The 15,435-nt window shown below is 46.5% G+C and overlaps 1 protein-coding gene across 2 annotated transcripts in view; it reads left to right on the top strand.

The window, feature by feature from the left end:
* Window positions 1-3,495: 3,495 nt before the first annotated feature.
* Window positions 3,496-15,435, top strand: part of ITGB5 (integrin subunit beta 5) — a 63,370-nt gene continuing 51,430 nt past the window's right edge. Inside the window, exons 1-2 of one of the 2 annotated variants that reach the window (XM_026054386.1) lie at window positions 3,496-3,581; window positions 13,040-13,244. In XM_026054386.1, coding sequence (XP_025910171.1) covers window positions 13,211-13,244 — 34 coding nt within the window. In that variant the 5' untranslated portion in view covers window positions 3,496-3,581; window positions 13,040-13,210. Of the gene's footprint in view, window positions 3,582-5,479; window positions 5,537-13,039; window positions 13,245-15,435 lie in introns of those variants that run through there. The other variant, XM_026054378.1, reaches the window with a different exon arrangement.

The following is a 15,435-nucleotide window of genomic DNA, read 5'->3' as shown; positions in this document are numbered from 1 at the left end:
CCCCCCGCACCATGTGGCGCCGAGGGGCGCTGCGGGCCCCCGCCGCCTGCCTGCTGCTCGCCGCGCTGCTGCCGCCCGGCCGAGGTGAGACCGCGCGCAGGTAGCGCCGCCGCGCGGTCCCGGTGTCGGTCCCGGTGTCGGTCCCGGTGTCGGTCCCCGCGCCGGTCCCCGCGCGGTTCGTTCCTCGCGGCGCCGCCGCGATGGGGAGCGGCGGCGCGGGGGTCCCTCGGGCGGCCGCGGCTCCTCGCGCGGCTCCTGCGCTCCGCTCCGCTCCGCCGGCTGCTCCGCGGCCCGCGGGCTCCGCCGCTCCCGGCGCCTCTTCCCTTCTCCCGCGATTTTGGCGGGCTGATGTTCAGAGCTCATGACCCAGAAATGTTGCTGACCTGGGGAAGAGGCTGCTAAAACTCTTATAGCAAGCACAATATAACTTTTCTTTTCTTTTCTTTTCTTTTCTTTTCTTTTCTTTTCTTTTCTTTTCTTTTCTTTTCTTTTCTTTTCTTTTCTTTTCTTTTCTTTTCTTTTCTTCACCCCACCTAGGTAAATAAGGAGTATATTACTTCTTTATTTTATTTTTATTTCTTTTCTTAAGCAAGCCAGCACATCCATCTTTCATCTCAGTGTTAGGAGGCCCTTCCGCAGCTCTGATTTGTTGTAGAACTGGTTTAAAATGAGGTCTGATTGCCTGGAGCATCTGTGTGAGTAACTTCGTGCACCTTTCCTAAGAAGCTGCTGTCTTGCTCTGCATCATTGGCTTTGTGTCCTAACCTTAGTTATCCATGTGGATGCAGCATCTTCCTTTGCTTTCCTGGGCTCTCTGCATTGCTCTGCASGGAGAGGATGTAACTTGGAGATGCCGTTTGTACCTGCTGGATGCTGCTGTGGGAAAGGAAGTTGGGTGCAGGGTCCRGGTGTTCCTGGAGCCCAGGGGGTGCACAGAAAGCAGCTGCAGCCTCAGTGCAAGAACTGGGTGCAAGGTCTGGGTCTCAGTGTCTAAGTGGGATGGATTACTCTCTTCCATGAAGATCCCAGCTATATCCTGCAAGGAATCGTTCCTGTTAAGTGAAGCTTAGTTGAAAGGAGGATTTTTGATGTCTAAATACATCAAAATCAAGAGGCAGACTGAGTTTCTTACCTGGTGACTAGCTCTGGAAGCCTCTGGATTATCATAGGGATCCTCAAGACTTTCCTTTGCTCAATTCAGTGTGACCTGGCACGACAGACTGCTCTGAGTCAAGCACAGCATAAGACTTTCATCTGGGAAGTCCTGTGTGTTTCTACACCAGCTTAAAAAGCTCAGGTTTCAGCGCAAAATTGGGTGGCTTAGCAAAACCCTGTTTTCACAACAACGCTGGACAAGGCTTGGTTTTGCTCCAGAGTGGAAAGGAAAGCAGGCTTGGAAACTTCAAAAGCTGCCACTGGCTGGAACGCGGCCCTGGGGCAGCCCGGGCGAGCGTGGGCTGCTGCAAGAGCCTCGTCACGGCGCCCGCTGGAAACAACCTGGCACGGGGAGACCTTGGGTTCATTCGGATCCTGCCATTGCTAGGTAAACTCTCCAAAATCCACTAGTGAGGAAAGGAGGTAAATATTATCCTGTTTCCAGAGAAGGGCAAGTGAGGCTTGTTGGATAGCCAGGGTAGGAACCCAAGTGTTGGCTTTGCAAAATCAGTAGTGGGGCTGCTTCTGAGGCCTGTTTTATCCCAAACTTGGAGAGTTGTGGCCAATGATTCCTCCTCCTTTTGCAGCAAGGCGGCTACTTGTGTTTGCTCCCCTCCTGCCTGCTCCGCAGCCCCGGGCTTGCACATCAAGAAGTGAAACACGTGTCTTGCTGTGCTGCGAAGCGGCTACAAGGGCAGGGGCTATTGAGGAGGGGCTTTCATCTGTGCTGGAAGCCACCGCTCTTGCAAGGCATGGAAATGCCCGGCTGACATCTGTGCAAATTGTGATTCAGCTGAACGAGTTAACGTTTCACTTTATGAGCATGTGTTTGCATCCTGAGCTCTTGCAATGTGCAGAGTGTGACCGAGAGATGAAACGTGGGGATGCACAGTAACAGTCAGCAAGGTAAAATTAATAAGCCTCTTGTTTAAGGCAAATGAAAGCCTTTCTGAATAAAAGCCACAGAGAAAGGAGAAGCCCTTGGGGTCAGAGGCTGCACCAGTGCAGGGCTTTGACGCGGGTCTGCACAGTGGCCACTCAAATGGTGACAGGAGAACTTGTCTTCTTGTGCCCAGCCTGGGGCAGGGGAGCATTCTTCCAGCTGTCCAGCTTGATTCACTGCTTCCTGTGCCCAGCCCCATGGTAGCAACCAGGACCACCCCTTCTAATTTTTCCTTGAGATATTTTTGGGCAATGCACAGCAAGCACATCCCAAAAGCTCCTGCACCAGAAGGGTCTTGCTACAGGATGCAGTTTCGCCTGGTTCTTTCCCAGGCATGGGGGGCTCCACACAATCTGCACATTATATCTAACTGTACCGTGGCGCGGTGGTATCTGCAGACAGGACTGTCTGAAAGATAGATGGACTGTGGCAGGAGGCCCCACAATGCCCTCATTGACATTTTGGATGGGCGAAAAAAAAAAAAAGTAGTGGGCTCAGAGTTCAAGCCCAAGGCACTTTGTGAGGAGTGTGCAGCCTCTGTGCTGCCTCCTCAGCTGGAAATGTGTTTAATTAGTTATTGACAGTTGACGTTAATAGCTGCGCACTGCTGGCCAGGAGCATCGCTGATGTTGAATGGCACATTCACGGCTCCAGGCATGGTTAGACAAGCTGGGACATTCAAGCCAATATGATGCTGTTGGCTCCTGTTTAACCTGGGTTATTTCCCTTCAGATCTTCCCAAAGCTTTTTGTGAGGGGAACTTTTTTAATACTCACTATACAGCTTAATGCTAATAATTTAGGAGACAATAACATCACTAGCTGTCCATCTGCTCACGTCTTGGTGTGTGTCTTTGCTGGCATCCCAGCATAGGAAGAGCTTTCACTGTGGAGCAGCGTGTTCCATCCTGGGCARCCTTGGACGCTCCCCAGGATAATCCGACTGGCCAGTTTGCCCTGGATATCCTGTGGAAATGACTCCYGTAATAAATTCAAGTAATTTGCTGTAACACAAGTTAATTATGGAAATTGCCATCATATTCAAGAGGAAGATAAATATTTTTTCATGGCTAACTTAAGATGAATATGTACAGATGGAAAAAATCCATCTTTAAAAGTCGGTCTTCTTCAGGGCGTTTGGAAAGATGTCTTCATATTCCAGGCCCATCTAAGAGGTACTGTTTTCTGTCAGAAGTCATGCAAATATTTCACTAGAAAGAGAAACTGAACTCTTTGATTAACCAGAGATCACTGAAAGGGGGAAAAAAATCACCAGAGTCACATTTTGGAGGTTCTCCACATCCCGATCTGAGTTTCTATTCTGTTTATTTTTCTTGAGGAAGGAAAATAAAGCACCATTTAACCCATCCCATTCACTGTCCTTTTCTGTTCCTGAAGGTCTCAACCTGTGCACGAGCGGAAGCGCCACGTCCTGCAAAGAGTGTCTCCTCGTCCACCCAAACTGTGCTTGGTGCTCCAAAGAGGTACGTGGTCAGGCTGTTTTGGGGGGATTTTGGATTTTTTTTTTTTAATTGTTTGTTTCAGAAGTTGTAGTCAGTTGATAAATGGTTTTTGTGACACAAAAAGGAGGGAGGTTCTTTTTCCCCTGCATCCTGTCCCTGCTGCTATGTGGTGCCCAAAGTGGTTGRTGAAGGCATCAGGTGCCTCCACGCTGAGCACAGCTCCTGCACGTGCAACCTGTGAGTCCTGCAACACAGTAGGAAATGGCTCTTCTGCCCACCTGGCGTCCTGTGAACATCACCACTGTTCACTCCCCCAGTCCCCTGCCTGTATCTGGTGAGTTTTGTGTCACCCTGCAGCCTTCACGGTGCCTTGCTTGAATTGCGCTCCCTAAAATGCAGCAGTGCACGGGCCAAACATGGTGAGATGCTGCCAGCACTGGGGCACTGGGCATGCAGGACAAGCTCGCTGTGGAATGTCCTCCCCGTTCCTAGCAAAATGTGGCTGCGGGATGCCCTGGTGCCAGAGAGGGCTTTCTCCCTAATGCATTTCTCCTCTCTGAGTTTATTTTGTACTTTGTGGAGGCCACGTGCACTTGTGACATTTGCAGCATCCTATGGCAAAGATTTCCCCAGCTTAATAGAGTATTTTGTGGCAAAAATTACTTCCCTGTGCTTGTTCTTAAATCTGCTTCTCATAATTKAATTGGGTCCTCCTTGGTTTACAAGAAATTGCAAATATATTTCCTTGCTCATCATCTAAGTGCTGTTAATTACTTTTTTAAAAAATACATAAAAATCTTAGCAAGTACATATCGAGTAGACTTGCAATCTATAAAGGTGTTTGAAGGTTTGATAACACAGTCCACTGCTGTCTGCTTGGTGCCTGCATCTGTCCAGGTAGTTAAGGGAGCGGGAAGGATGCTTGCAACGTGTGCAAACATCCTGTGTCCTTGCAGAAGCATCCCAGCACACACATAGTTGTTGTCACGAGCTGGCTTTGGGCTGTGAGGCTCCACAGAGCAGAGGATAATCTTGATGCTGAAATGTGTGTGCCATGCGTGGGGATGGAGGGAGGGGTGTTTGGTCCTGCAGTCCTGTTTCGGGGYGCATTCCCCATCCTGACCTGCCTGTGTTTCTCAGCACGGCAGTGGAAGGCTGTTTACATGCATGGTTATAGGTCAGAGCCTCAGGACATGTACCCACAACTTCTGAGCTCCGTGGTGACCTCAGATGGTTTTGCTACTTTTGGCTGTTCCTAGCAGACCACAATTTTTCCTAAATAAGCCCGATGCTACATGCCCAGGAAGACCCATCACTATGCGGAAAACAGGAGAGGAAGCTCCAGCAGGGAAGACCTGGTTTCTCCTGATACTCCTGCATGATTACCCACACCAAGGGGATGCAGAGCTTGGTCATCACTAAATCCCCCCAGCAAAAGGCAGCTTTCAAGGGCTACTCACACCTGGAGCTAGCAGCAAGGACTTCATCTGTCAGCTGCAATCCTGCACCTATTAATTAGGTGCTGAGCAGTTAAATTCTCTTGGTTTTCCTTTCCCAGCCCATGCCTGGTAGGAATGTGCCTCTTACCCTCACGAGGGCTCGAGGGGAGAGGGAAGGAGTGAGGRGAGCTGTTAGTCATCTCCTCCCCAGGGTGCTGGGAGCCCATGCAGCAGCCACCCCGATGGCCTCACTGACTGCCGCCCTCCAGCTCTATCCCRATGGATTTTCACTTCCCTCGTAGCACAACAGCAGCTCTCCAAGGAAAACCCCTTAGTGCTCCTCGTGCCCTTTTACCTGTCAGTGTAATAGTTTTCATGCTTTTTCTTGCAGCAGAGTGACTGATGTGTAGGACGGAAAGGGTAAAGCGATAGATCTTGCTCCTGAGACATGTTGTAAACAGCTGTGAGAGCTCCGCTTCCAGCCAATTAATCTGTGATGGTGATACTGGAATGCAAGAATGCTGGCTACTAAGATGGGTACCCAATAATTTTCTCTATCCCCCTTYTTTTTTTTTTTTTTTTTCCTCCCCTCCTCCTTGGCATCAAAAGGTAATTCTTGCAAAATGCTGCCAAAGGAAATGTTTATCTGGTGGTCGCTGTGACCACTAATTGTGAGTCAACCCATGGGACTGGCAGTTCAGCTCTTATCTTGCAAACAGACTTATAATAAAAAAAAAATATTTCCAAGTGGAATGGAGGAGCCAAATGAAGGAAGAGGTCTGTTTACAAGGAAGTACTATAAAACTTCCTGACCTTTAGTCTGGAGCAGCTATTTAAAAATACATTTCACAGTATTTTTTTTTCTTTTGCCAGGCATGAGAAGTTAAAAAGCTGCTGTTACCTGCTATGTGCTAAAACTTGACAAGCTCTTATTCTAATCCTGTATTTTGTTCAATAATTTAATTTTTGCAACTCTAATCATTTTTCTTTATTTATGAAGTTATGATTTGAAAAAATGGTGTTGTATAAGTCTCTGGAGGCTTTCAATTTAGGAGAKTTAAAATAATCTAAGCTTTAAGACTTATTTTTCTTTGCATTGTCATTTCTACCTCCCATTTTCCACAGCCTAATCAGTTATGCTTCCCAAATTGTTGGGTTTAGTATATTTTTCCTTTTGGACTTCTACTAGCTGTCATTTGCAGCAGTATGCTCTCAGGAGAGCACATGCTTGTCAGACTCGATAGTTGGTGTTCAAATAGCATGCCAAGACATTGCAGTGGTTTCCACAGATGCTAATCATGCTGTGGTTGAAATGTGATCAGCTGATTAGTGTACATTTTCTACTCACTTTGCATTTAACTAACAGATTTGGGACCAAATTTGACCAGCTGTTGTCATCTTTATAGGCAACGTTTGATAACTTTGTCAGCACTTGTTAAGCCTTCTTCGGTAAAAGCTGGTGGGAGCTGGGAGCTCTGCTACGAGTGCTCAGGTCTCTGGTCGGTCCCTGGGGCCCAAGYCATCCTGAAGGGCTGGGTGATGCCAGGCTGGAGTTTTGGGTCATGATGGGTCTGGTTATGGGTGAACTTGGAGCCCCATGTCCACACGTGCCTCGCAGGTCGTGGTGCCTATGGATGTGTCCCTCTGAGAGCAGAGCAGACACCCGTCTCACGGCTCATCCCGACAGCTGCTCATGGAGAGGGAGGAGCAGACGTCTCATCTTGGGATAATTGAGGGGTTCTAATAACTTCTTATCTCCCTTCCTTTGTGACAAGACCAAACAAGCAGCAGCCTTGAAGCCTGATGAAGGGCTTGCATCCTACCTCCTCTGATCAAGGCAAAGCAAAGGCCTGTTTGGAGGGTCTCCCACCCTGTAGTTCCAGATCAAACKTGCACAGGAGAATAATTAGCTTTCTGGTCTTGCATTTTGCCTAGTGTGGTGTTATCTTAGTGCTCTCATGAAACCCAGTGCAGCAGCAGAGTCTCTGTGTGCTCTGTGCTCTTGGGCAATAACATCACTTGGGACAGGGCTGCACTCGTCACAGCTTTTTGTTCATTCTTTTGTTAGTGACGGAGGTGGGTGCTCWCTTCGAAGGCAGGATCAGGTTCCTTATATTATTTATTTTGTATTGGTAGGGGCTTCCATAGGTAGAGCTTACCTAAAGACAATTTTGGCAGAATAGTCATGCTATAAATTTCAAAGTTTAGCGCCCAGCGACATGTTAGTCTCGGGTGCATCACTCCCCCTCCAGCTGAATTGGCCACTGTTCTTGTCTGCTCATGTTCAGCATCTTTGCTTCCATCAAAGAGGAGGAGGATGATGATGGATGACTTGATGATAACAGTTTCTGGTATCCATTCAGCCCTGGCATTCCCAGGGGTGGTGAGCTAACCGCAAGCTTTTGGGCTGTTAGAAATTTGGAAGCAACCATTGATTCYGTTGGCTCACAGAATACCTTGAAAGGCAGGACTGAAATGGGGTGATCTGCTTAAATTACTCTTAAAGGCAATGGTATAAATGTGTGGTGTTAACTGTCTCCTGAGTCTGCCTTAAAACAGACCTGTTTGGGTGGGGAAATACTGCACTCTTCAGTGACTGAGACTGCTGCAGCCTTTCCAACCTTGTTGGAATATGAGGAAATTCCTCAACTTTTTTTCCTGCAAATCCCAGAAGACTTTCATACTCAATTAGAAATTACCAACACGAGTGCTGATGAAATATTCTGGCTGCAAGTTGCACCTTGGCTGTTGTTGTCCTGGTGATCCCTTCTGCAGGCTGGGTTTTGTGGGGGGAACAGGAGGAAGTTTGTTGCTGTGTGGATTTTTGTCTCCTTCCCTGCAGTGGCCTCAGGTTTCTCGGGATTATCAGGCTCCTTTAGGCTCACTAGAAGCAGAGAGCTCTGGAAGGAGCTTTACTTCCATGTCCTAAGCTGCCATGGTGTTTTTAGGCTCTGCTTAAATTTGGTGCAATAGACAAATAGACATTTGTGTTCACTGGGTTGAGCCTAGAGTGTCTGCAGTGGGACAAGAAGTAGTCAGGCTTGGAAAGAGCAGTGAGGAGCACAGCGTGTCTGTGAGCTATGTGATTTGCTGCTATTATTTTGTTTCCTTTTTTTCCTTAAGGGCGTGAAGGTAGTCAATGTGCTCCTATGTTTACTTATATGTTATGTAAATGCATGCAAAATATATATTCAAATTAATATAGTAATTAAAYTGAAATTTCTGCAGGTGTGTGCTCTGCTTCCCAGCAGGTTGCATGTGCACTGTCCTCTTTATCTCAGCAATTTTTGCCTCGAGGTTAAGGAAGGAAAATCAAAGATGTTCCCAGKGGGAACACATCCAATTTTTACATGAAAAAAAGAAAGAAAAGTTCAGACAGAATGAATACAGAATTGGACTGATGAAAGCAGAAATGATATGTAATGACTTGGGACATGCCTGGTCAGGAGTTAGCTGTATTGAAGTGCTGTTCTCCCTCTTTATTGCATGAGCTAAGCAATTTGTCTTAAAACTGTCAAACTGATGTGCATATGAGGTTTCGAGTTGTTCTGATTTCCATTTTTTTTTTTCACTTGTCTGCTTTGGAAAGTTTTACTTCCAAGCTTTTTTCTACTTGTCTGCCTTTGGTCTTGGTTAGTTGTTGATGCAGAAGTCTTATCTGCAAAGTACTTAGGAGGCTTTGGTTAGAATTAATGCAGGCTAATAGGTGTGATCGTTCTGAGCTGAGGCTTTTCTGTAGCATGAAACAATATTTAATTTGCTCCCTAACTATTAGAGAATACCTGCTGCATTTCTGTGTGCCATTTTGCATTCTGATCATCTAGCTCACTGCAATGTTTCTGGTATGAACGGGACCAGGTTGTGAAGCCTGAATGAGCATCCTTTTTACCTAAAAACTGAACGTTTGAATCGGTGTCTCTTGACAGAGAAMATTGCTGGGTTGCATTTTTGTTTTGGACCTTTGCTGCTCAAAATATCTCATATTTTTTCACCGAATCTCTGAGACCCTTGCTATTTCTCCTCCCACCAGGTATCCCTCAGCATAGGGGTGGGGGTTGTTGGCTAAGTAAGTGGGCAGTGATTAATTTAGAGCCCTTTGGCCTCCAGAAAGAGGCCTGTAAGCCCATCTCCATTTCACAGGTGACCCCTGTGTGCTGTGGGAAACCCTCTCATGGGCTTGTTACCCCTCAGGGAGCTGCTGGGCTGTTGGTGTAAGCTTCAGGGACAGGAGCCAAGGACATGTCCACTGGGAAASGAGTTATGCCATATCCTCCTGCCCTTGCCCAGGTCATCAGAGCATTGGGTGACTTGTATTTTCTATTGCCCTTGATAATGCAGCTTTTCAGCAAAAATAAATAAATAAAAGGCTCTGGATTTGTGCTGGGCTACAGCTGAAACATTGCCACAGTGTGGCGATTGATCTGGGCCAATTTTAGAAGGTTTCACACTAAATTAGTCAAGAAGGAAGGATGTGGGAGCTGAAAAGGCTCAGAGGTGTTGCCGAAAGGGGAGCTTTCCACAGTTACCTTTGGAAAGTTGCCTGCAGGTTTTACCCTTGGCCTCATTTGCCTCCTTTGGATAATGAGTAATTTGGCCACAACGGCTGTGGAAAATACATTGCAACAGTTGCTGCTTCTTTGCTGCTGTGCCCATAGGCAGGCTCGCACACGCACTCCGTGCTCCGAGCAAAGYTCCAGGCAGGTCCCACATGGATATCGTCCAGCCAGGAAGGGCTTTCTGTGCTCGAGATCATAGCCAGCAGAATATGGCCTTCCTCTGGGGCTGGAGAGAGAGGAAATGGGATTTCAAAGTTGCATTAACTGTGAGAACTTTTGCTGAATACACATGGGTGCTTTACGATCCTTCGAGAGGTGGCTGGTGCTTTCTCATTTGCTCCCAAGCACAAGTGGCTTTGCTGTATTCTGCTTTCTGCCTCTGAATAGGGATGTTCTCCTACCTGAAACTTGGACTGAACTGTCCCATAACTAAATTAGTCTGAAAGAGCTCTCCTGGAAATATCTACTCCCATGTCTAAGACTGTCTTGTTTCTAGTTGTCCTGCCTTCTGCAGCTTTGCAAGAATTACTGCAGCTCACCAGCTTGTACCATCTTCTTGTGCATGCAAATGCAGCTCTGTTCTTGCTTCATCTCCTTTCATTCCCTTATCTACCTCTTGCTGGGAAGCTGAGCATCYATTTAAGCAATATCCTACACACCTGGAGATGTTTCTCATGGTGGTGAGAGATACAGACTGCTAAGGACTAGCAGCTGGGGAAGGAGTAAGACTTGTCTGTTATAATACCCCATCCCCAGACAGAAAATAGAGTCCTCATTCAAAGCCCTATGAAATCCAGGGATTCCCCCTAATAACATCAAGGGCTTTGGAGCAAGCCCTGTTGGAGCAAGCCCACGGCTAGTCTGACCTGACACCAACCTCTGAACCCATCATGGATGGACTTAATGGATGACCTAGCTGTGTCCATGAAGAGCTGGTATTTGTACTGTCCAGCTCTGGTCTGTATATTAGTCACCCAGGATGCTGCTTTGGTCAGCGATGATTCTTAATCTAGACTCTGAACTCGTCTCCACTGCCTGCGATAGGTCTGGGATTCTAATGTAAGCACCTAAAAACTACTTCAAGTTGGTCCCTGCTGCCTGGTATGGGTATTCATTGGGTATTCATTGATGACTCTTGTATTTTCACTTACATAAGGTGAAGTTGGATCCTAAATAAGCACTTTAAAAGGCTTCTCTAAATCTGCTGCTCTAGAATTCTGGGCATTGTTTTCAATTGCAAGGAATTTTTTTGTGTTTTCATTTTGGATGCTGTTTTTTCCCTCCTCTTTTGGTCATGCCATTAATGATTTAAGCGGTCCCAGTCCTCCTACTTGGAAACTCGTRTGTTTACATGTCACGTTCCAAAAAATTTATGTTAATATCAGCCTGACATACCATCTCCCTGGCGGGAGGCTGCTTTTGGAATATGGAATGTAAATGCAGCATTTTTCAAATAGCATTCGGCCCTCGTAGTGAGAGCGCAGCTGAGATTCGCTCTGGCTCCAGGGCTCGCCTGGAGCAGGATGGAGGTGAGGATGAGTGTGGGTAAGGGCTGCAGGCACAGGGTGGGGGGAAACCTGTATGGCCACGACCCTGCTSTAGGGCTGGGGAACATGCTCCTCGCTAGGAAGGGCCAAGGCAGCATCTACAGCCCCTTATTAATGTGTCTACCCTGTTACTGTGTGCCTGAGGATGAGGGGAAAAAGCAGATTTTGCCCTGGGTTTTGGCACCAAGTTGCAGGAAGAGCTGTGGCCAGGTCTTCCAGCTTTCTAAGCCTCCACTTCTGCTTTTTTTTTTCCTCTTAAATGGGGAAGCACGAGGGTATTTTGAGGAGGATGATTTCAGTGTTTGTGAAATATTTTGGGTGCCACCATTGAAAGGAGCAGTGCTGAAGCGCTACGTGTTCCCCTGAGCTGGGGAAGTGGTTTTCTTCTCTTTCCCCAACACAGCACCGCTCTGGTTGAGCAGCTGAAGCACAGATTGCTGGTGTGACTGAGGGCATCTTCTCTGCAATATTTCATTTAACTTTAGTAGATCAACCCCAGAGCAGAACGTAGTTGGGTCTGCTGCTACAGTGCAGGAATAAGAAATCAGCTGTTAAACTTGGTATGTTTAGGGGACATAACCAGTTCCCTTTGGCTTTTTTGGAGGGAAGGCGGAGGGAATAAAAAGAAAATGCCTTCTGACAAATGGACACGCTCTGCAAAAGGCTCCATTGTGCAGCTGGCTGTTACAGTGCGTTCCGCGCACAAAGGAGCATTGTGCCTGCGGATCCGATTGGGATGYGGGCTGAAGGATACGGGGGGACGGACTCGCTCCAGAGGTGGCTCCTCCAGGCAGCTGTCCCGGGCGCTGCTCGTGCCCGAGCACTCGTGTCGGTGCCCGCAGCAGCCACGGGCTGCTCTACCAGAAGTGAAAGGTTATCARTCCCACCCTGCCATCTCCACAGCGGGCCCTGGTTATCTTCTAGCCCTCCCAGATTTATTCCTCGTTGCTTCTTTTACAGCCTGCAACTCCAGCCTCTCTCCTCTCATACTGATGCCTCCCATGTATTTTCTCTCAAGTCACTTGTCCATTGGAGCTTTCCTGCCTATCCTGTTTGCATCAACCTACTCTGGTTGTGGTCCAGCTCAGTTATCCTTTGCTGTGGTTACCTGTGTATATATATGTTTACATATGCAACTACAGCAAACACACACACAYATATATATATATTTGTGTGTGTATACCTATATGTATATACATATATATTTATTTTTGTGTGTATATATTTATTTTTCCACATGATATTGCAGTGCAAATGCTGGCAGTGCAGAGGTCTGAGGAAAGGGAGACACGATGCTTGTGGTGGGACATGCTGCCCCTCACACAAGGGAGGAGACTCAGRTCCTTAGAGCCCCTCAGTCTGCAAATGCTGGTTTCAGCTCTCTGGGCAGATTGGTTCGTTTGCCCTGCTTCCATTAGTAACATCTTCTTGTCTTCACTTTTCCTTCTTGAAAAGTAATTAGGGTGATATACACACCCACTTATTTTTAAATATAAGTTTCCAATCTTTTCCTCTAAAAGATATGGGAATTGGCTATTTGGGCAACAAACCAAACACTTCATGTTGCTTTCATATGGCCCAACACAGAGCTGGGAGAAAGTGCTCTGTACTGCTGCGTCTGGGGTGAAGAAATGCTGTTATCTTCCTGYTAGTGATCTCTAAGCAAATTCAATTTGCAGACCTGTGATCCTGGACACTGAAAGGCTGAGGATTTGGAAGCACAGTACATAAATCTTCACAGGGTTTCTTTAGCAATTCCTCTATATGATCACCCTTTGACGGTCTCGAGGCTCAGTGCTAGCAGCTTTTGAGGTACAGCCAACGACACCATCTGTTCCTTGTCATCTCCTTTTGGATGCAGATACCAGCACATCAAAACAAAGCTCCTGTTGTGGGACTGATATCTCTCCTCTCTTTGTTCATTCTTTGCCTCCTAGGAATTTGGCAGCCCAAAATCCATCACGTCGAGGTGCGACTTCCTAGAGAACCTTATTGCAAGCGGTTGTACAGGAGCCATCGAGAACCCTAAAAGCAGCATTAACATAGTGAAGAACATTCCTCTGAGCAGCAAGGGCTCTGGCTTGACCCATTCGGATGTGACACAAATAATGCCTCAAAAGATCTCCTTGAATCTTCGGCCTGGTGAGTCCCTGGCAGCTCTGAGCTGTGTTCTGGCCTAGAGGAGGTCTTGGAGGGGGGAAATGCTGACAGCGTGTTAGAGCCTGTGGTGTTGAGGACAGATAAGCAAGTGGCTACTGGCTCCTTCCAGAGGCCCTGAACTTCAGGGGTGCGTCTTGAACAGAACTGGGTCTCTATCCTATATAAAACTCTTACAAATACTTGTCTTGACCCTTTCGAATACTTCAAAAAGAACCTGCTCAAAGTAAAACTGCCATCAGTGGATGGAAGAAGTCAGAACAACTGTGGATCCAACGTTGGCCTCACAGTGCTTGAATCTAGAGACCGAGATGGCTTTTTGTATAAATTAAGAAAAAAATTGCATGTCTGTTTTCTGTTGGTATGTACTTAAAAAATAAATAAGGAAAAAAAGAAAAAAAAGGCCTGAGATAAAGGCCTAGATGGACATTTGAACTTTTGACTCAGAACTGGGACTATGTCCATATCCCCGTTTAATTCCCCTGAGCCATCACTTCTCTATAAATCTTTTTCTTTAATTAAAAACTAAGAGTGAAAGGCCAGACTGAGCCGTGAAAGTATGCTTGTTATCAGAAGTTTTTGCTTGGTGGGGGGAAGCTTTAATGTGTTCAGAATTCTTGAAAAATTTTGGCATCTGAGGTTTCTTAAGGAAAAAAAGCTCTTTATGGGAAAGTCAAGAAGCAAATATAAAAGCTTGATTCATTATAAGCAATTGGTGTGGGTTTTTGAAACTTATTTTCTGTCAGCTTTCATGAGCTTTCAAAAAAAAGAGATGTTTTGTCCATGAAAATAGTGTTTTAAGCTGGTTTTTGATAGCATTGAAACCAATCAACCAGCATTAAGAGGCCTAAGAGTTTCTGCAGAATTTTAAAAGTGTGTTTTAAATGTAGTGATTGAAGTGATTTTTTTAAAGTTTTTATTTATTTAAACTAGATCTTTCTAAGCATTATTGCTGGTATCACCACCCATACCCTCACCTGTAGTGAAACCTATTTCAAAATGCTAAAAGCAAACTCCAGCTGAAAATTGGCCATCCTCGTACCATCTCTAGACGAGCCTTCCTAAAGAGCAGGGTGCTGAGACCAGGCAGCCTGGAACAAGGAGCGTGCTGAGGCCAGAGGCTGCTGCCAGGCCAGGCAGGCTGGGGCACGGAGGCACATTGCACATCTTTCCTGCAATTTTAGAGTTGCTTATTTCGTAAGTTCACGCCTGTGAAAGAGGAGTCACTGCCTCCTGTTTCCTGAGGCGATCGCTGGCAGAAAAAGCTGGTTCAGCAAAGCTCAGCTTTGAAATCTCGCCTCCTTCGCGTGCAGCAGTAAGTGCCACGGCTGCCTGCAAATGCAGTTTTGCACCACTGGCACCACGTACGCCCACTCCTAGGCTTCTGGAGAGGGCATGAGGCTGGTTTGGATATGGGGCTTCCCCRGAGCCAGTTGTTGGCTGCTGTTCTGGACCGTGCTGAGCTAAGCACAGTGGAAAGTTAAGCTGAGACTGTGCTGCCTCTCGAGGGAGTCAGGGAAAAAAGAAGGAAAGAAAAAGCAGGAGTCTCTYAATGAGCTTTTTAGCCCACTCAGCCAGGGCAGTTCCTCTTGTAAGTGGGTTATATGGGTCTGCCAGGGTGGTTTAGAAGCACGTTCGTTTGCTTGTTAGAAAGTGCCCAGTGCTGAGGAACTGCCCTGCAGGTTCACGTAGGCCTGCTCCCCATCTGAGCTGGGAGGGAGAATCTTTCTACATGTTTTTAATAGTATCTTCCATTCTTTCTCTTTTTGATGTTAAGCAGCATTCATCTTTCTTAGGGCTACTGATTTGCTAATTCCCTGGTGAAATTATCCTTTAAATTTTGAGTTTATGGTTGAGTTTTGATTGTTTCACCCAATAGATCCAAGATTTAAAACAAAAAACAAAAATAATATTGGTTTAATTCTATGCATAATACCAATTTTGTATTCCATCATAAAACTTGATGCATCCATAGTTCCAAGTTTCAAAGCTGAATCCACATAGCTGTTTGTGGTGATTGTGATCTTTTATTATTAGATTACTAAATAGAAGCAGAACRGAGTGGCTAGTTGTGGACTGTTCGTGTTCCCACCCAGGTTGTTTAGTCTAATCATCCTGTGGCATAAGTCACACCTCCACACCTCTGTGCCCAGAGCTAATCACCAAAGGCTTTAAA

Source organism: Nothoprocta perdicaria, unplaced genomic scaffold (genome assembly GCF_003342845.1).
Source record: "Nothoprocta perdicaria isolate Ctin4 unplaced genomic scaffold, notPer1 scaffold_0, whole genome shotgun sequence".
Lineage (NCBI taxonomy): Eukaryota > Metazoa > Chordata > Aves > Tinamiformes > Tinamidae > Nothoprocta > Nothoprocta perdicaria.
This window is presented reverse-complemented; position numbering and strand designations above follow the sequence as displayed.